This window comes from Ostrea edulis, chromosome 6, assembly GCF_947568905.1.
Source record: "Ostrea edulis chromosome 6, xbOstEdul1.1, whole genome shotgun sequence".
Taxonomy (NCBI): Eukaryota; Metazoa; Mollusca; class Bivalvia; order Ostreida; family Ostreidae; genus Ostrea; species Ostrea edulis.
Window position 1 is genome coordinate 66,563,575 of NC_079169.1, and position 22,742 is coordinate 66,586,316.

Below are 22,742 nucleotides of genomic sequence, written 5' to 3' on the forward strand. Positions count from 1 at the left end.
GGCACAGAAGGAAATTGACTGTTCAGGGTATAGTATTTCACACAACCATGTCTTGTTTGTACTTGGAATTGAGTATGATTTAGCATCTATCACTATTTTGGATAGAATTCCATAAGCGAGGAGAAATGGGCCTCGATAAAAGAATTTTGTATTATTTAATTAATGTCATTTCTTGGTTAAGTATACGTGTGAACATTTGTATAATTAACCTGTAGAAAGGAAATGGTTACCATGGCATTATATTCATGCTGCTTGGCAAATCTACGTACTGTACTCATTTGATTTTAGGTGGTAAACGTGAGATTGCCCACAGACCAAGGAAGATTAAGGGGTTTCGGATATGTGGAGTTTGAGGACAGACAATCATTGATAGATGCTCTGGGATTAAATGATGAGGTAAGTAAGTCATATTTACACTAAAGCTACAATAAATATAAGCGAAACCAGTGCAAGGCTACAATAGATTGCAGGGGAGTGTGATTGGTGAATTTAATATAACCTCGCATGGAAGCTGAAGGAGTTTTGCACATGGAAAATGTCACAACAAATAGGTATGCTGGTACTTTAGGTTATGGCGTGAATTCATTAATATGTAAAAAATACCTGTATAAAAAAGCTCCTATGTGTTTTTCTATTCTGGTGAAAATGGTAACCTTTGAGTCCTAGAGAACTGAGAGTCTTGCAAAGTTATATGTAGTCCAGGAATAAGAAAGTATATATCAGGGGTGTGATTTTTCCTTTTTTCAGAGGAAATCCTCTGATTGGATCAATTTAAATAAAGAATTTATAGGATTAAATCTAAAGTGACAGAAAAACATATTGTTCCATGTAGGGTGAGGTGTTTTCCTCCCTTTTTGACCAGTTTTCCTCTGATTTCTGAGGAATTCAGTCACAGCGCTGATATATTTAAATGTTTAGTTTGTATTTATGTTATGATTCCAGAACATGGGTGGAAGAAAGATGCGAGTGGACTTAGCTGGACAGGCTCAGAATGGTAAGTGTAGCCATTGTGATTTCTGGACAGTCGCAGAATGGTAAATGTAGCCATTGTGATTTCTGAGTGGACTTAGCTGGACAGTCTCAGAATGGTAAACGTAGCTATTGTGATTTCTCAAAAATGTAGGAATTTTAAAATAATATAGAAGGTTGTAGATATATTGTCAGTGCCTTGTTATAGAAAACCAGAAGGGAGGATTTGGAGACCGAAGAAATGAGGGCCCCGACAGAACAGACTCTGATTGGAGAAGAGGACCCCCACCGGACTCAGGTACTGGAAGAAGTGAAAATAAACAACATTTTTAGCAGCAAAATAAATATGTAGAATGTTTATAGGAGGGGGAGGGGGGGGGGGGGCATAGGAAGGTTTGGTGAAGCCATCAGTTGAATGTGTCTAAGGGTAATGGTGTGTTGCATTCTAAAACTAGGTCACTGTGACCTCAATTAAGAATGATATGACCAATGTAGTAAACCCTTATCAGCACTAGAATAATCAGTGATGCATATATTGGGTGTAAGGTATAAAACTAGGTCACAATGACCCTATTAAACAGCAAAACAGTTTTGAAAAGGGCTTATAAATTACCTGTTTAAGATGGAAAAATTACTCCATCTTAATGATCTTCATTAAGATTTTTAATTACCTGTATATATAATCACATATAATGAGAGGTATTGATTTGATAGGATACTGATGTGGAAGCCATTTAATTGCTTTATAAATAACTACTGCTCTCTTCCCTGCTCTATTATAGCAGAGTAATATTTGCTCAGTGCCCTGGTTTATCTAATTTGCATAAGTCCTTATCTGTTCTGACAGACATAAACTACTCATGTTCTTTTTGATTACTTAATGCAGGTTGTAGTGTAGGAACCTTTCTCTGTAGTTTAATGCAGTAATATAGAACTGTGGGTCAGGGTTAGAATTGTACATAAAATTCTTTTGATTCTTTCATTTTCAGATTTTGACAGAAATGACAGATATCAAGACAGAAGAGGGGATAGTGATAGATGGGGAGGGGGAAGAGGATTTGAGGATAGGGGTTCATCAAGGGGTTTTGATAGAGATGAAAGGGGCCCATCAAGGGGTTTTGACAGAGATGACAGGGGCCCATCAAGGGGTTTTGACAGAGATGACAGGGGCCCATCAAGGGGTTTTGACAGAGATGACAGGGGCCCATCAAGGGGATTTGAAAGAGATGACAGGGGCCCATCAAGGGGTTTTGACAGAGATGACAGAGGTCCAAGGGGTTATGACAGAGATCGAGGATATGACCGTGACAGGGGATTTGACAGAGGTGGGGGTCAAAGAGATGACTGGAATTCTAGAAGAGATTTTGATGATAGGGGTCCATCCAGGGGCTTTGATCGTGATGGTGGTCGAGGATACAGAGACCGGGGATATGATCAGGGAGATAGAGGTGATAGAGGCTTTGACAGAAGGTCCAGGGATCGATATGATGACAGAGGTAAGTGCTACTTAATGTTTTATGGATTGTGAGATACAAATTTTTATGCCCCCCTGGTTGGTATGATGTTAGACCAATTGTTGTCTGCTTTTAAATATCTTGAGAACCCATTGCTTGACAGACGTCAAACTTGTTATACTGGTTTCCCCTTAGAATAGATGACCCCTATTGATTTGAGGTCACGAGTTCGTTGTACTCTAACAGTAGGAAGATATTTTTTGTTAAATATCTTGAGAAACCTTTGCTTGACAAACATCAAATGTAGTACACTGGTTCTGTCTAAGAAATAGAAGTCGCCAATTGATTTTGAGGTCACAAGGTCAAGGGTCAAATAGGACATATAGTAAGATATTGTCAGCTCTATATTTAGAATTCTTTGCCTGATACGTATAAAACTTGGTACAAGGTTCAAACTACTCTGGACATATAAAATATTGTCTGCTCAGTATCTAGTAAACCCTTTGTATGACAGACATCAAACTTGGTAAACTGGTATTCCCTAAAGAGTAGGTGACCCCCATTGGTCAAACTGTTTTATGGTATTTGACTCGTTTACATTTAAAATTTCACAAGGTCATAAATCAATTCACTCTGGATATGAAATAAAACAGGTTACTATCTTTAGAACCCTTTGCCTGACATAGAACAAACTTAGTATTGTGGTTGCCCCTGACAAGTAAATAACCCATATTTTTCACTATCATTACAGACATTCTAAATTTAAAGTTCCTTTTCAATATTGCTGGGGGAGGGGGAGTTGGGGCATTGTCATATATGTTTCTAAAACGTTGTTTTGTTTGTTCCAGAACGGGGTTTTGGATCCGGTTTCAGAAGAGATGATAGAAGAGATGATGGCCATGACAGACCGAGGTAATGTAGTTGAATTTGAAGAGCATTAAAAGTTATTATTTATGGACATGACTTGATTATCTTGCTTGTACAGACTTAGGGAACATGTGTAGCAGGTTTGACTATCTTTGCCTGATTACTACAGCAATGGAATCATCAGAGGAATAGTAATCTCAGAAATTGAAAATCCAAAATAAGATATAGGTTATGTTAGAGAACTTGCTATATGAAGAGAATTTTGGATAAATAGTCACAATTTTTTTTATTGAAACTAGTGTAATTCTAATCAATATTGCAGGTATGACAGACAAAGAAGTCCGGAATCGAGTCGAGGTTTGTAAATTAATACCAGAACTTTATAGGGGTGGGACAATACACAGATATTTTGATGTTATATGCACCTTTATACAACAATACAATACATGTATCTCAATATTATAAAGATCATAATACTGTAACAAAATAGGTATTGATTTGTCTTCTTGAGAATAAATCAATAAAATATAAAATAAGATAAAAAATCTCATCAAATTTGCTTTGAGATTGATGTTCCCATATCCATGATTTATATAAACACAATGTGTTCTCAATAAATGAGATCATTATCTACGATAGATAGGACATTCTTTTTATATATTATGTCCCAGCTTCTCCACTATAGACTCGGATCATCCTAGCTATCTTTACTGTCATCCACTGCTCTCGTTAAATATCATGTGCAGCATTGAATTCACCAATGTATGTAGAGTTCAGGGAATTTTTTTCACTATAGTTTCGATATCATTTATGTACAAGGTTATGGAAATTAACAATGCTGTCTTTGTTGAAATCTTTCGGGATTGACCTTTTTTAATGTCCTGCCATGAAATGGCTAGGGCATATAGTGTAACCCTTTTCTGACAGAATTCGGTTTCCGTTCATTACCTCTACTATGGATGCATACATGTATATCCAACTAAAATTTGGTATCTACAGCTGTAGGTACATCATGAAAAAAATCCAGGTGAAGTTCTTATTTGGTTCTGGTTGAATAATTATTTTTACAGAGTTGTGCCCCCTGGACTTAGACAATCTCGAACAATTCAGTTTCCGCTCATGATCTCAGCAATACATGTACATTTTGAATTTGAAAAAAAAATTGACAGATTTATGTGCCCTTTGGACACAATTCAGTTTTCGCTCATTATCTTAGTTATACATGGACATTTTGAATTGAAGTTTGGGATATAGATACATGCTCAAAAAATGCTGGTCAAATTTTACACAATTCACAGTTCCGCATATTATCTCAGTCCTATGTGGATATTCTGAATTTAAATTAGGAGCATAGATATATCGTGAGAAAAATGCAGTCCAATATTGGATAACTTTTTGCAGAGTTATGGCATTCCTTTCATTCCAACACGTCTTATTTTAAATTTATCACATCAATTTTTGTCTTGTATTAAGATTGACAAATACTGCACTTTAAGTGGCTCAGAGATGACAGCTGACCTACTTAAAGGGACATGGACACGATTTGAGCAGAAAATTTTCGAATTTTAATTTTGATTTTTAATGTTTAGAATGCTAACTAAGGTATTACTAATCATCAGCAAAAATTTGAATGTCAGTAGTCAAGGTACATTGGAGATACAGAGCTCACAAGTCCTTGTTATGTAAACAAGGCTCGTGTCATGTTTTTGTTTACATAGGTTAAATGAACTAATAAAAGTTTCGTTTGATGCAGACTTTTTCAATTTATCAGTGAATTCTTAACACAATTAAATATTTTCTAGTGTTTGGCACATCTCATTTTGTTTTAAACACTATTTTCTATTAATCAGTCTAATGCAAACAAAAACATGGTACTAACCTTGTTTACATAACAAAGAATTCCGAGTGCTGTATCTCACTTATAACCCAACAACTGATATTCAAATTTTGGTTGACTATTAGAAATACTAAACAATAAAAAGGAAAGAAAATTTAAAGCTCAAATCATGTCCATGCCCCTTTAAGAAAACATGCTGTAGATATACATCATGCTATTTACGCTGTATAATTTGTCACATGCTTTCTCTGTACTAATACCTGTGTGTATGTACATTATAATTTTGAAAACCCACATATATAGAAATATCATATGGTAAATCATGTTGGAAGACTTACTGCTTGCTTATAAGTTATTACATCTCAGGCATGTGGTATAAAAACATTTAATATATCTTAACACAGAGGCCCCAGCTGAACGACCACGGTTGAACCTTCAACCCAGAACCAAACCTGTTGAAAATGAGGGTAAGAAGAATACAGAAGAAAAGAAGGCATCCATCTTTGGAGGTGCCAAACCTGTGGACACAGCAGCCAAGGAAAGGGAGATTGAGGAAAGACTGGCCAGACAAAAGCTGGAGGAATCTCGGCGGGCCGAGGATGAGAAGGAGAACAGAAATATGTGAGAATACTATCATGGCAACAACTTTTCTAGGTTGTTTTGCATCCCGTCAAGAATTTTTCCCTCTTTTAGAGACATCTCCAGCTGTAGGTGAAGTGCCACAAATTTTGACTTTTAATTGTGCAGGGCATTCAGCATCGTTGCAAGCCAGAGCTGAAGCTTGCACTCCTCTCCCCTTTCACCTGTGGCTCTCTGCGTGACAATTTCTTTGTTTCTCATAAGTACGCATGATGTGATTCGGCCAATGGATGAGCTTCCGAGCAAAAGTTAGTCAGAGATTTAAACTGTTTATAGAATGCTTTTATATTACTTTTGACCAATCAGAACACTTGTTTTCCCACTACTTTGGTAAACTAACCAATGCAGAATCCATATGTATACAAGGTGTTTGACATTGACAGTTATGAACAAGCTGATATCTCGGCGCATTTGATGAGGAATAATGATGTTTTTCCATCACTAAGAACAGGTGGTGAGAAGTCTCTATGCTACCGGAGGTTTCCAATGAAATATTGGGAGTCTAATGACGACATTGTGTGTATTGGTAATACCCACACATACACACCCCACACCCCTTCACCCAGAACAAGTGGACATATATAAGAAATATACCTTGAAACTGTTCAGATGTCATTGATCTGTAGGATTTTTGTTTCCAATAATTTCGGTGCAAAAAGCACATTTTTATTGCTGTTTTACAAGTTAAACTTGGCTGCGCTAGACCAGATCTTCCATTTAAGGCTAAGAATGAATTCTATTGATAACGGGTTACATCATTCTCGTCATGCATATTTATGAGAAACGAAATTGTCCTGCAGTGAGCCACGGCTGAAAGGGGAGAGGAGCAGGGCTTGAAGCTAACTTTATGTCAACAGTCCAGCTGGACGGATGGGGTATAATTTCAACCAGTCCGCAGCAGAATTTTCCAGGAATAATTAAACATACTTCATTAATGTTAGGCAAAAAAAAATATATGTTGGTTTCCACTTTCCTGATCGACCCTAAAAATTTCTGCCGACCCTAACACATTTTTTTCCATTCTCACAGATTTTGCGAATGTCATCACTACAGAAAGAGTATATTGACTTATTATGTTATTTATTAAGCACCAATACTAGACAGATTCCAAAACACGTACAGAAACAGTTTTTGTTTAAAGTACAGTGGAAGAAATGTTTTGATTCATCATAACTTTTATTTGATTACTAGATAATCATTATATTCTATGCTTAGTAGAATACTATAAAAATAGTTCAACCTATAAAATTAAAAAAAAAAACAACCAAAAACAAAAAAACCCCACTAAACACACCTACCGACCCTTAGAAATTTTGAGGTGAAAGTGGAAACCAACATATATTTTTTTGGCCTCATTAAAATGAAATTTAACTTAATATGCCTCAGACAATATTTTAACACTTTAATGTGGGATTTATATTTACGAATCAGATTTGTCTGATATCTACAGATCGAAGCATGCCAAATGTGTGTATAAAATTTCATATTTAAGTATATTTTCCAAAATGATGCTTTAGAAAATTAACCAGTCCCATCAGACTGACTAAAACAAATGTCAGCCAGTCCGCCAGACTTTTAACGAGTCGTAAATTGACGGGCATATGTTAATTTCGAGCCCCGAGGAGGGTACATTTCAGCCGTGGTTTGCAAGGATTAGCATTCAGGGCAGTAGCAGTAAAGGTTATTAATGCCTAATGTGATGTGAGACCTCCGTTTTTAAGGTCATATCTGAGACTTGTGATGTTCTTTTCTAAGTGCCGATTGCTTGGTATAAGAATAGTTCCTACCTACGTGAAACATTTTAGGTTTGACACGGCCACGTAGTTTGATAATCGACACCAGGCCTCATTGTGAGCACTCATACCATTAGGCTACTGTGACTGGTCAACGTCTTGTTTGTATATGTGAGAATTCATTCAGCTGTATGTTTTGTTTGTATATGTGAGAATTCATTCAGCTGTACGCCTTGTTTGCTATAAAGTGCAAGTATGTGATGTTTGATAACTTTCCCGTTTCTTTCTCTTTTAGAATCTATCTCTGAACAACCGTTGGAACTTGTATTCATCATTGTTTTCCATTTTGTGTAATTGAAAACTAGGTGCTTAACGTAAAATGACTATCATCTTATTAGTACGAAAACTAAAAGGTGACTGCTATTTATTCATTTGTATTTATTAGTAGACCACGTAAAGATAGTGAGAATTCTCAAGATGGAAATAGACGGGACTCATATGATGGCAGTAGACGGGACTCGCATGAGGGCAGCAGACGAGAACGAAGACTCAGCAGCAATAGTTCTAGCAAAGGGGGGCGCTCGGGTAAGTCTCTGTTTCTGTTCACATAAACAACATATTCATTGTGTACTTTACCACATTCAAAATTTACCACAACTTTCATGAACTATTTAGTGCAATATGAATTTGAACTATCAGGGTTGAACGCTTTTATTACTGCAGTATTCAGCTATTTTTCTGTTCATGAATTAACACCTGGACGACTCTGAGAAAGGCTACACTATCGTTCTGACATTCAGGCTTTAGTAGAATCACGTGGACGACTATGAGAAAGTCTACACTATCGTTCTGACATTCAGGCTTTAGTAGAATCACATGGACGACTATGAGAAAGGCTACACTATCGTTCTGACATTCAGGCTTTAGTAGAATCACGTGGACGACTATGAGAAAGGCTACACTATCGTTCTGACATTCAGGCTTTAGTAGAATCACGTGGACGACTATGAGAAAGGCTACACTATCGTTCTGACATTCAGGCTTTAGTTAGAATCATGTGGACGACTATGAGAAAAGCTACACTGTCATTCTGACATTCAGGCTTTAGTAGAATCACGTGGACGACTATGAGAAAGGCTACACTATCGTTCTGACACTCAGGCTTTAGTAGAATCACGTGGACGACTATGAGAAGGGGTTACACTGAGAAAGGCTACACTATCGTTCTGACATTTAGGCTATTGTAAAATCACGTGGACGACTATGAGAAAGGCTACACTGACATTCAGGCTTTAGTAGAATCACGTGCTACTGTACTTGTCTCTTCCCTTTATAACTTTTATGAATAATTTTTTGTAGGTCATGCACAAGGTCGTCCCAGAAAAGACAGTGAAAAATCCAACCACTCCCAGGACGTCTTCTCGGGCGGAGAAGATGGCAAGGAAGAACCCAAAAGTCCACTGTCTCCGATACACAGAGAAGACCCAGTGAAGCTAGTGCCAGCCCCACCCCCTTCAACCAATCCCTGGGATAAACGAAAACCTGTTCAGAAACAAGGCCCTCCTTCTGATGATGTAAAGTCCCCACAGAGGAGCAACTCCCAAGTCCCTGCCAAGATTGAATCTAAGTCAAATCCTACACCTGCAGTATGTATTCTGTTCTTTGTGTGCAATTTCATACCTTACCATCACAACTGAGATTGATGTTGCATAGTTGTGAACTGTTCTGTTTATGATACTGGTTCTCAACTCTCTGGGTTTGAGACTATTTATACCTTTATATGTATAGGATAAATTAAATCAGAATTTTTCCTACTTTTTGACTCTATATTACGATTGCCATATCTTTGACAATGTTTTGTAATATTCAAAGATCAGCACTATGAATAATTGATACAACAATTTGAATAATCTTGTGTTTGCCACAGACTCATGGTGATCCATGAATAGCTATATCATATACTAGTAGTCAACATTAGCTCCATATCTGGTATCGTCGGAAATCCATGGTCGGTTGCACTTCTTTTACCTCCCATGGGACACAACGCCAATATTTTTGCATAACTCGGGTCATTAAAATGCATGAACCTGCGTGACCTATCGAGGACCAATGGTAATCACTGTAAGTATTCCTGAAACTCTAAGCATCAGCAGTAATGTGCGCCCTGAAAGTGTGTGCATTTTATTGTGCCACTATCAAAGATCGGAATTACAGGTATCTGTCATCATAAACTTCACTTGAACAGTACAGCTATGCTCTATAGTGCCTAAACTTTCACCCAACAGACGCATCCTTTGCGTGCAGCCTCTGAATGAGTAAATTAAATCGGGTATGCAAACTCAACGAGACAATGGTCACGGAAGTGGACCAGATGAAGGAGGAAAGAGATAAGTTGTTAGGTATGAAAATATCTACGTTTTGTCCCAAGGGAGGTAAAAGAAGTGCGACCGACCGTGGGTTTCCGACAATGCATATCTGCATGGAGTCGCATTTATAACAAATGCGAAATAGTGAGATGCAACAAGATTGAGTTCAAGTTCATATTCAAGGTCATGTGTTCATATCCAAGGTCACAAGAGGTAACAACAATTTAACTTGCTCTGACATCTCAGTGATTTTTTAAGGCCCATTTTGGGTCCGAATTTCGGCCCTTTCCCCTCCTAAAAATTGCCAATTTTTTCCCAATTTAGCTTGCATTTTCCCCAAAAATAAAGTTATGAAAGGGAAACGTGTTTGAAAAAAAAATAAACATTCGATGTGAATTCTATACATAAGATTTAACAAAGAGTTATGGGAATGATTTGGATAGAATAGTTGAAAATTTTAGAAGGTTAAAGAAAATCGTGTGTAACATAGAAATACTATAATGTTTGATATGAATTTAAAACTTTACTAAGATAAAATTGATTTTTCCCAATTTGACTGAAATGTCGACAATTTTTCCCAATTCGAAAGCCACAGGACCCTTGTAAAAAATGTTGAAAAATCACTGCATCTTGTAGTTTGTAACTATCGCCCACCGTCTGTCATAGTGATGTAGTGTGCAGCTGAGTATTTCTAATATTGTTTGTGTTTCAGGACCCACCAGCAACAAATGCTTGGAGCAGAGGCAAACCAGCTGACTTGAGGCCTTCAGAAAACAAAGGTAAACCAGGTGAGATATAAAATGTATACTTGGTTGAATAGGTGCATGTAGTTTTATGACATTTAGGTATGATTTTATAAAATACCACAGCTAGAAATAAAGATTTTTGAGCTTTTGAGTTAACCAGCTAGTGTCTGATTCTGTGAAATCATATTTCAATGGCTCATTCATTGATTTCATGGATTACATTCTGTTAGTTACTCTTAAGAACACAGCAAATTGTAATTTTGCCTGGTACAACATCGCAAACTCCAATATATGAATTTTTATATTGGTATATAGAATATATTGCAAATATTGAAACTGATGCGTATTAATTGATTGGTTTGTTAATCCGCTTGCCTACCGAGATAGAATTTCTTTTCTCACTGATACCTCAATGTAAAATAAATACTGTGAAATTGTTTCCACTTTTTATGGACAATGGGGATTGAACAATGTTGCATACTGAGGGATTGTAGAAATGGAAATGGTTATAATGAGAATACAGTAAAACTCAAGTTATAGCAAACCTCCAGGGCCAGTGAATAACTGTTCATCATAACCAAACTTTGTTTTATTCAATGCAATTTTCATTATGTTCCTCTGATAGGGGAATGTATTGCTTCACATTAATTCACTATAAGTCTCGTTTTACTGCATTTTTCTTTTAAACTGTGTTTTGCCCCAAACTTGTCTTGTCTGGTGGCCAGAAAAAAAGTTTGGGATCGAAAAACTTCTCCCGAGTATTTGTGGGTCACCTGAGTGACTTATTGCGATCTGTTTTGTCTGTGACCTTGTCTTGCATGATTTGAACATTTTTAACTTCACAAATAATAATGGGCCAATTTTTAGCACCTACATGTACATGTTAAGGGCAACAACAATTTTGGATTTCATGATCCCTGGTCCCCGAGGGGGTGGGGTGGGGGGTTCAAACCTCTAGAAATTATGCTTTCTTTAAAACTCTTCTTTACTTCCAGACTTCTAGCAGGCAGTCATGGTGAATGTGGAGGCCTCAACCTAAATTGTGAAATTCATGGCCCCTGGGTCAGTGATTCGGGTGTTTAGACGGGGCTCTTTGGATCTTGTATTGAAAATGCATTTATTCTTTTAAAATCTTCTATGCTCCTGGACATTAAATAACCAAACTGAGTGCATAGTTTTTATTTGTTTGTTTTATTTCCCACTCGAGAATTTTTTGCTCATATAGGGGATGTCACCAGCTGTAGGCAAAATGCCACAAATATTGGCCTATGCTTGTTGCTCAAGGTCATAGCAGTGGGTTTTCTTTGGTACCAACATGACTCAGAACCTCTGTTTTCAAGGTCATGTCTGGAAGACCCGTGATTTGCGCTGCTAATGCTGGGCACGACGTGAAGGAACAGCCCCTACATGTGCCTGTATTTAACAGTGTAAGTTTGACTCGGCTCTCGGGTGTGATGAGAATGTCTAAACCACTAGGCTGACTGAGGCTGTATGTCTTTCACAGTGAAAATGTTGTCTTTATCCTGAATATCTAGAATTTAACCTTTAATGCTCTCAATGCTTCTTGTAAAGCGACCCGTGGATAAATTACTGCTAGTGATTTATGCTGTTATATATTTTTTCTTTATCCTACTCTGAAAAAGTTTGTAGCAATGAACTTTTTAGATACTTTTGAGATTGTAAACTAACAACAGAATTCGAAATATTGATCATATAAAAAAGAGGAAAATCATGTTTAAGATTATAGATTGCCAATTTCTGTTTTGCCTTATGAAAATAAGAAGGGGGGGGGGGGGGGGGGGCAGCCCAATGGTCAGACCCTTTCCGGCAAATGAAATATATTTGTTATATAAAGTATCAATTTCTGTATCTCTAGATGGTTATTCTTATAGGGATACTTTTTGTGCTCAACATTTGTATCACAGACATTTTACCTCTATGCCTTTCTTGTTTGTGGTATTTCCAGTACAGTGCAAATACAGATTCTCTATCTATAACTCACTACCCCTATCAGCTCTGTAAGATTTTGTAATGTCCGGAAACTCTTGGGTAAAAACTATGATTGAATATGAATTTTTATACCCCTATTTGAAAAGGGGGCATATTATGCCCTTTTTAAAAGAGGGGCATATTGCTTTGCGTCGGTCGATCAGTAGACCACATGTTGCCCGCTCAATATCTTGAGAACCATTCACTTGATCTTAATATTTCATATGTGGGTTGGTTATTTGTAGAAGAGGACCCCTATTGAATTTTAGGTCAAAAGGTCTAGGGTCAATCCACTCTAAACATAGGAAGATGCTGTTCGCCCATTATTTTGAGAACCCTTTTGAAGACGGACATCAAACTTCATACACCGGTACATCGTAAGGAGTAGATGACCGCTATTGATTTTGAGGTCACATGGTCAAGGGTCAAATTGGATATAGGAATATACTGTTCATTCAATATCTTGAGAACCCTTTGCTTGACAGACATCAAACTTGGTACACTGGTACATTCTAAGGAGTACATGATCCATATTGATTTTGAGGTCACATTGTCAAGGGTCAAATTGGACATAGGAATATACTGTTTGCTCAATATCTTGAGAAACCTTTGCTTGACAGACATCAAACTTGGTACACTGGTACATCCTAAGGAGTACATAACCCTTATTGATTTTGAGGTCACATGGCCAAAGGTCAAACTGGACATAATGATACATTGTCTCCTATGTTAAGAATCGTTTGCTTGATTGACACCAAACTTGGTATACTGGTACATCCTAAGGAGTGGATGACCTTGATTTTTAGGTCACATGGTCAAATGCCAAGGGTCAATTCACTCTGGACATATGAAGGTATTGTCCACTCCACATCTCGAGAACCTGTTCCTTGACAGATTTCAAATTTGGTATGCTGGTACATGTCAAGGAGAAGTTGAACCCTATTAATTTTGAGGTCACGTGGTTAAGGGTCAATCCACTCTGGACATGGGGAAGATATTGTTCGCTCAATATCTAGAGAACAGGTTCCTTGATAGACATTAAACTTGGTACACTGGTACATCCTAAAGAGTAGATGACATCTATTGATTTTGAGGTCACATGGTCAAGGATCAATCCACTATTGACATAAGAAGAAATTGTATGGTCAATATCTTGAAAACCCTTTCCTTAACTAACATCAAACTTAGTACACTGGTACATCTTATGGAGTAGATGACCTCTATTGATGTTCAGGTCACATCTTCAAGGGTCAATCTACTCTGGTCATAGGAAGATATTGTCAGCTCAATATCTGAGAACCCTTTCCCTGATAGACATCAAATTTGGTACATCGTAGTGATTTTGACTTCACATGGTCTGCTCAAACTGGATATAATATTTCTCTATATTTCAAGAATCATTTGCTTGATTGACACCAAATTTAGTACACTGGTACAGTCTAAGGAGTAAATGTCCTCTATTAATTTTGAGGTCAAGGTTCAAACCACTCTGGACATAGGAAGATATTGTCCACTCAATAATTTGAGAACCCTTTCCTTGACGGACATCAAACTTGGTATCCTAGTACATTGTAAGGAGTCAAACTGGACATGGTAATAATATTGTCTCCTATATTTTAAGAATCATTTGCTTGATAGACACTAAACTTCATACACTGGTATGTCCTAAGGAGTAGATGACCCCTATTGATATTGAGTTCACATGGTGAAGGGTTGTTCCACTCTGGACATAGGAAGATATTGTTTGCTTGATAACTAGAATTGTATTGGCACTACTATCATGTATATGATTCTTTTCAATTTTGTACCACGGGGTGGTGGGTGGGGCATACATGTTTCTGAAACATTCCTTGTTAAATATTGTAGGTTAAAACAAATTTACCATACATATTTGATGATCAACATAAATTATATCATAATTTTGGTTTCACAAACTCTAGACTTTTCTTGTTAATATTGTAGGTTAAAACAAATTTACCATATATATTTTAAAATTCATTCAGCTTTACCTTCAAGTCTTTGTGAGGAACCATGACACAATTTATACAATATCACAAACAGAACTGTATGGTGCAGAATTATATTGAAGTGGGATGCCTCAACCAAAATTGTAAAATTCACTGGGTCATGGTTGGGGTTTAGACTCCATGGCAGAAATCTGGATCTTTTTTTAATGAAAGTACATTGAATCCTCGAAAATCTAGAGGGAGAGAAAAAATGTCATGTTAATCTCAAAGGTTCTTGGTTACCTTATATACTCGTCTATAAGTCGGTTATATATTTATGCCGTCCTTCAAAGAAGAGGGGCATATTGGTTTGCACCTGTTGGTCAGTCGGTAGACCACATGTTGTCCGCTCAATATCTAAAGAACCAATCACTTGATCGTAATGGTATTTCATATGTGGGTTGGTTATGAGGAGAAGAGGACCCCTATTGTTTTTCAGGTCAAGGGTCAGTCTACTCTGGACATAGGAAGACACTGTCCGCTCAATATCTTGAGAACCCTTTGCTTGACAGACATCAAACTTGGTACACTGATACATCTTAAGGAGTAGATAACCATTATTGATTTTGAGGTCAAATGTCAAGGGTCAAACTGGACATGGGATATACAGTCTGCTCAATATCTTGAAAACCCTCTGCTTGACAGACGTCAAACTTGGTACACTGTTATACATACAGGAGAAGATGACCCCTATTGATTTTGAGGTCAAGGGTCAAACTGGACATACAAATATACTGACCACTCAATATCTAGAGAACCCTTTGCTTGACAGACATCAAATTTGGTACACTGGTACATCTTCAGGAGAAGAACCCTAACCCTATATATTTTTAGGTCACATGGTCAAGGGTCAAACTGAACATAGAAATATACAGTCCACTCAATATCTTGAGAACCCTTTGCTTGACAGACATCAAACTTGGTACACTGCTACACATACAGGAGATGACCCCTATTGATTTTGAGGTCACATGGTCAAGGGTCAAACTGGACATAGGAATATACAGTCCGTTCAATATATTGAGAACCCTTTGCTTGACAGACATCAAACTTGGTGCACTGGTACATCCCAAGGAGTAGATGACCCCTATTGATTTTGAGGTCACGTGGTCAATGGTCAAACTGGACGTAGAAATATACTGTCTGCTCAATATTTTGAGAAACCATTGCTTGACAGACATCAAACTTGGTACACTGGTACATCTTCAGAAGAAGATGAACCCTATTGATTTTGAGGTCACATGGTCAAAGGTCAATGGTTAAACTGGACATAGTAATATATTGTCTCCTATATTTATGCCCCCCCCCCCCCCCCCCCCTTCAAAGAAGAGGGGCATATTGGTTTGCACCTCTCGGTCGGTCAATATCTTGAGAACCATACACTTGATCGTAATGATATTTCATATGTGGGTTGGTTATGAAAAGAAGAAGACCCTTATTGTTTTTCAGGTCAAAAGGTTAAAAGTTAAGGGTCAATCTACTCTGGACATAGGAATATACTGTTCGCTCAATATCTTGAGAACCCTTTGCTTGACAGACATCAAACTTGGTACACTGGTACATCTTAAGGAGTAGATGACCCCTATTGATTTTGAGGTCAAGGGTCAAACTGGACATAGGAATATATTGACCACTCAATGTCTCGAGAATCCTTTGCTTGACAGACATCAAACTTGGTACACTGGTATATCTTTAGAAGAAGATGACCCCTATTGATTTTGAGGTCACATGGCCAAAAGTCAAGGGTCAAACTGGACATTGGAAAATAATGTCCGCTCAATATCTTGAGAACCCATTGCTTGACAGACATCAAACTTAGTTCACTGGTACATCCTCAGGAGAAGATGACATCTATTGATTTTGAAGTCACGTAGTCGAAGGTCAAGGGTCAAACTGGACATAGGAATGTACTGTCCGCTCAATATCTTGAGAACTCTTTGCTTGACAGACATCAAACTTGGTACACTAGTACATCTTCAGTAGAAGATGACTCCTATTGATTTTGAGGTCACATGGTCAAGGGTCAAACTGGACATAGGAATATACTGTCCGTTCAATATCTTGAGAACCCTTTGCTTGACAGACATCAAACTTGGTACACTGATATATCTTCAGGAGTTGATGACCCCTATTGATTTTTAGGTCACATGGTCAATCCACTCTTGACATACGAAGATATTGTCTGCTCAATATTTGAATTGATGATACTACTCTCAATTAAATGATGTGTGTGTATAACCCTTTTCAATTTTGCACCATGAGGGCATGTGTTTTACAAACATCTCTTGTTTAAGAATCATTTGCTTGATTGACACCAAACCTGGTACACTGGTACAGCATAAGGAGTAGATGACATTGGAAAATATTGTCTGCCCAATATTTTGAATTGGTAATACTGCTATCAATCAAGTTATGCATGTATATAACCCTTTACAATTTTGCACCCGGGGGGGGGGGGGGGGGGGGGGGGGGGGCATATATGTTTTACAAACATCTCTTGTTTTTTATGCCACCCTTCAAAGAAGAGGGGCATGATGCTTTGCAGTTGGTCAGATGGTAGACCACATGTTGTCCGCTCAATATCATGAGAACCATTCACTTCGTTGTAATGATAGTACATATGTGGGTTGGTTATGAGTAGAAGAGGACCCCTATTGATTTTCAGGTCAAGGGTCAATCTACTCTGGACATAAGAAGATGCTCTCCGCTCAATATCTTGAGAAACCCTCCTTGACAGACATTAAACTTTGTACACTGACACATTGTGAGGGGTAGATTAATCCCATCGATTTTAAAGTCACATGGTCAAGGGTCAAACTGGACATAGGAAATATTGATCGCTCAATGTTTAGAAACCCTTTCCTTGACAGATATTAAACTTGGTACACAGGTACATCTTCAGAAGATGACCCCTATTGATTTTGAGGTCACATGGTCAAGGGTCAAACTAGACATAGGAATGTATTGTCCACTCAATATCTTGAAAACCCTTTGTGTGACAGACATCAAACTTGGTACATCTTCAGGAGAAGATAACCCCTATTGATTTTGAGGTCACATGGTCAAAGATCAAGGGTTAAACTGGACAAAGTAATATATTGTCTCCTTTATTTTAAGAATTATTTGTTTGATTGACACCAAACTTGGTATACTGGTACAGCATAAGGAGTAGATAACCCCTATTGAATTTTAGGTCACATGGTCAATCCACTTCTGACATAGGAAGATATTGTCTGCTCAATATTTTGAATTGGTAATACTACTGTCAAATAAATGATGCATGTGTGTAACCCTTTTCAATTTTGCACTATGGGGGCTTATGTGTTTTACAAACATCTCTTGTCTAAATTATTGTTGAACAATATCATATCTGATCAAAAATGTTTTAGATGGTACATATAGATTTGGCAATTTGCTGGCTCAAAGGCATGCAAATAATTTTAGTGGAATATTTTGGCGGATAAGAAAGATATCTCTCTTGCAAATTCTGAAGTCGCAGTTGGGTGAATATTTGGCAAATGATATTTTGGCGGAAAGATATCTTGCTGCTAAAATAAGCCAAATTTATCACCCCATGGAAAAAAACCCACTTTACGGTATCATGTCCATAAATGAAGGTCAGTAGTAAAATAAATTGTTAGAAAAATTTGCCTAAACCCAACTTTAGTTGGATTGAAGAATTTAGACTTAAGTCTATTGTCAGTTTATAGGTTTGAGGCCAGAGTCAGAACTTTGTACTGTACAGACAAATGCACAAATTAATGGGTTGTTTTTTTTATGAACGGACAATTGTGTCTTGATCTTGAATCAAAATAAGTTGGCCAAATTCAAGATCGATACTAGAAATAAGACAATTTGTCTGGGCCACATTTTTGTAATAGTTTGACATTAAAGGGACAATAAATCCACTTTGTATGTCATGATCCTTAACTAAGGTCATTCAGCCAAAGTGGAGGTCATCTGTATGAATGTTAGAAGTATTTGTTTGAGATCATAACTGTGTAATGAAGATATTAGATAGTGATTCTTGACACAAACGTTGCTAGCCAGCAATGTTTCGTGACCCTGGACAAAGGGTCACTGGTTAAAATAGGTAAAACATTTCTCTGAACATTCACATGGAGGGATATTAGAAGTTTACACTCAAGTGATGAGACAGCATATCAGGACTGTGGATTTAAGGTCAATTGGCAAAGGTCAATACCACTGGTACAAATTGTCAGAAATATATTACTTGGGCCATGAATTAGTAATGGAGAGAGACAGTAGAAACTCAGATTTGTCCCAAAGGTTGCTTATAATCATACTATGTTTTGACCTTGAACTATAATCATGACCATTTTCAAGGTTATTTACAAACAAAATGTTTAGAATATTTGTCTCAGCCATTACTTCTCTCTCCCCCCCCCCCCCCCCCCCCCCCCTCCCATACAACAGGCAACACTTAATTCTCTCTTTGTCATGATTTTCGGGTGACCGATCAAGGTCCTTGGTTCTCTCGTTAATGATAAAATTCAAATTGAAATTGATGTCAAATATATGTAACATTTACACAACATTTCAGATTGCACAGCATTTGGATTAAACAAATTTCACTGTATGATAATGCTGCCAGTAAGCACAAATTTTTCACTAACTGATAAATGTTTATTTGTGATATGCATTAATTTGTAATTGATGTCTTTTACAGAAGAAAGAGGAAGTTTTCCAGGTGAAGGAAGGGGTGGATCCAGTAGAGGTGGACGAGGGCGAGGGGCACCCATGCGTGGACGAGGAGGCAAACAGAAGTAAATGTCACCTTTCTTGCATGTACTTGAAGCCGTGGTGGTATAAGAAGTATCTACGAGTCAGGAAATTGACACCGATACGTCATTTTAATGTTTATTAATAAAATCATTGTTTTTGTTCTTACAGAGCCTTAAGGGAAAAAGCAATCCCAAAATCTCTTGATGAAATGCCCAAGTACGAAGAAAAGAAAGAAAAGGTGGAGTTATCTTGAAAAATATTTAAAGTTTATACATACATGTATCCATTCAATAAAAAAAGGATCTTATAATGTCATGGCGCTTGCATGTATTGATGACAATTTTTCTACGCAAAGTATTTGCATATAACTTTTTTTGAGACTCCCAAATGAAGTTTGATGAGGTATGGGTGGTCAGCCACAGTACAATACTTCAGTGTAATACTCCTTTATGTAATGGCCATGAACTTTGTAAAGGATAGAATATTGCTAATGACCTGAAGATGTGTCATAATCCTAATCCAAGGAGTTTTGGACAAGGTGAAAGTCACTGAGAAAAAAGATTAGCAGTGGCGTTAGTTCTCTGAGGACGTTAGTTTGAAATTTGGAAGAGATGTTAGAAAGCACTAGATGTCGTTAGAGTGATCTGAAAGTTGAGAGAGATGTTAGAAAGCACTAGATGTTGTTTGAGTGATTAGAAATTTTACCAGTTACACTACACACAGTATGTTAAGACCATTCTTCATACTTTGTGTGTAAGACTTGCATCTTTGTTACTCCTTCGCTTTTTTATATCGCCTGTGATGCTTAGTGGCATTTGAAGATTACTTTGTCCATTATTCATCTATCTTGCTATTTGTCTGTCCTACTTGAACTTTATGACTATGTGTTGTTTATTCAATATATATACCATGATAAATAACTGTCATTGCAAGTGGCATGTGTTCCTTGGAACTCTCTAGATTTTGCTTTTGATAAACTCAAACTTCGAGTGGAACAAATAAACATACCGTTATTTCACACAGGTTTGGACAGATGCCAACAAGTTTGCAGGCCTTATCAGTGATGAGGAAGAGGTGGTGGAGTAAAGGTCAAATTGTGGATGTCCTTAACAGAAAACTGGATCATAAATTGGCTATTTTATTTATTGATTTTATCCTTTGTAATGATTGATATTACAAACTGTCCTTTGCAATTATATTCACAGAAGGCTGTACAGAAGTTGATGAATTTTATTACTATGTAATGATTGTAAAATTGAAATCATGCAATGAATAGTTACTCATGCACTGCAATTATCACCTGGGAATAAATCCATACTGTTTAAATATTGTGTGTTCAGCATGGATTCTCTAGGGATTGTGACAATCTGTTTGCATTTGGAAGCTTTTCTTTTTTTGGTTATCATGATGTTGAATTTTGATACCTTTAATAGTTGTTACTATGGTTACTTGAAGTACATATTTATTGTAATTATATAGATACTAAATTTGTACTTCATTTGATTTTTTTATGATTGAGCTGCAAAGATTAAGATAGCTAAGCTAATATTACTCCCTTGTAATCAAAAGCTAGGGAGAAATATTTTATTTAATAGAGTTCAGCACTATGATTGTCACATTAAATCTTTGATGTTGTTTACAAAAACATTCTGGATTATAAAAAAAATTACTTTTGCAGTTGATTATGCAAAATATTTTCTGGTGCAGTTGTAGTATATGAAACTGTATTACTTGTACGAAAGTAAATACATATATATGTCATGAAGCTGACAAACAGCAGTTGCTTCGATTTGTGGTTTGTCAAAATCTAACATATCAAGCTTTTATGAGCATACCGGAGCAGTCCCATTGGCAGTTTATGAGTTCATAGTGGTCTGTAGTACTTCCTGGTTACTAGTGCTACATCATTAACTGTTGCATACCAAACTTTTTTACTGCAGCAAACATCCACAGAAAATGTTTAGTTGTGTGTTGGCATTACAGAAGTGGATGTACTCCAAATTTCAGTCATTTTTGTATGCATATTCTCCGTATGCTTTTGACCTAGGAGAAAACTAGTGCATTATTGTAAATGCTGGCATACATAACAGTTTTGAATTTTGATGTTCATCATTACAAATCTATTTTTTTTTCTGGGACATTTAATGTTTTCGACCACCATCTGCTTGTGTGCCATTGCTTTCTATAACTCGGCATACATGTATATTATACGGTGGCTGTTCCAATGAGTGTTCATTACTGTAAATATTCCATGCTTTTTTTCTCTATCACCAGGTATTATAAATGAATGTATGAATGCGTGAGAAATATTGGTAAATAAAGCAAGCATTTCTCTAATCGTGTCTTGTAATTTAAGCTTCAACAATGGAACCATTAAAAATACTGCATGAGCAGATCGCAAACCAGAGGCAGATCAACATGAAGGTTGCCACCTGATAGGGATTGAATTTTAAGTAGATTGCTTTTTCGTTAAAAACTTTTTATCGGCCGAGCATTTCAAAGAAGCTGTGCAGATGACTGACGTACAGATCACTAGATTTTGGTAGAGATGATGAAGTAAACAGGGAATGTAATGCATGTGTTCAGGACATATGTTCCAAGCTCATTTTAAACGCCACCAGAATGGACATAGCTGCAGATCTGTAGCTCTCTGGGGAAAATATTCTGTGGTTTCCCAATATCTTCCCACACAGCTGCAGCCTTAATTGGCAAGTCCACAGATACTGGACACTAACATCCTGACAATACAATCCAGTTTGGATGAGTATACGATGTGATAAATGACTTGTACTGTCATGGTTAGGGAAGAATAACACCATAGAAATTCGATTAAACAGGAAAAGTGGAGGATATGTACAATAATATTCTGAAATTGAAAACTTTCTAGTTTGCTTCATTAGTCAAAATATGCAGTTTCGAGTTATCTGGAAAAAATTTAAAACCCCTGCTGGACTCGAACCGGCTATCAGCAGTTGATGCATAAACATACTGGGCTATAAAGGAATATGCAAAATATTGTAGCCATATATATTTTCATTCAGGTTTTATACGGAAGTCGGCCATTATGGCAATGTACTATACCCCCTCAAGAATCATGACTGGACAAACTGCTGCAATTTCATTGACTGTAACTAGGAAAATTTATTTGGATTAATCCCTTGGATGATATTGATAGTGCATGGCTTTGTTTATACTGGAGGTATGGAGTATCTATGAAGGAGATCATTACAAGTTCATGCAGTACACTTACTGGTAACGTAGTGGTTGTAACCGGGAGTCTTGCGTTCAATCTCCAAGGACTGTCGAACCCATATAGATTGTGATTGTTCATATGCCAGATCCCTAACATGAAGTGAAAACATGGGTTTTTCTATCCCATACCATGGCAGG

At 37.1% G+C, this 22,742-nt stretch overlaps 1 protein-coding gene across 7 annotated transcripts in view; it reads left to right on the top strand.

Moving 5' to 3' along the window:
• LOC125645650 (eukaryotic translation initiation factor 4B-like) overlaps window positions 1–21,689 on the top strand; it is a 30,040-nt gene extending 8,351 nt beyond the window's left edge. Inside the window, exons 4-16 of one of the 7 annotated variants that reach the window (XM_048871292.2) lie at window positions 289–396; window positions 943–994; window positions 1,178–1,267; window positions 1,959–2,465; window positions 3,272–3,335; window positions 3,613–3,647; window positions 5,532–5,748; window positions 7,945–8,084; window positions 8,859–9,145; window positions 10,578–10,653; window positions 19,297–19,393; window positions 19,521–19,590; window positions 20,376–21,689. In XM_048871292.2, coding sequence (XP_048727249.2) covers window positions 289–396; window positions 943–994; window positions 1,178–1,267; window positions 1,959–2,465; window positions 3,272–3,335; window positions 3,613–3,647; window positions 5,532–5,748; window positions 7,945–8,084; window positions 8,859–9,145; window positions 10,578–10,653; window positions 19,297–19,393; window positions 19,521–19,590; window positions 20,376–20,438 — 1,806 coding nt within the window. In that variant the 3' untranslated portion in view covers window positions 20,439–21,689. Of the gene's footprint in view, window positions 1–288; window positions 397–942; window positions 995–1,177; window positions 1,268–1,958; window positions 2,466–3,271; window positions 3,336–3,612; window positions 3,648–5,531; window positions 5,749–7,944; window positions 8,085–8,858; window positions 9,146–10,577; window positions 10,654–11,606; window positions 11,780–19,296; window positions 19,394–19,520; window positions 19,591–20,375 lie in introns of those variants that run through there. The other 6 variants (XM_048871295.2, XM_048871294.2, XM_048871296.2 and 3 more) reach the window with 6 other exon arrangements.
• The last annotated feature ends 1,053 nt before the right edge of the window (window positions 21,690–22,742 follow it).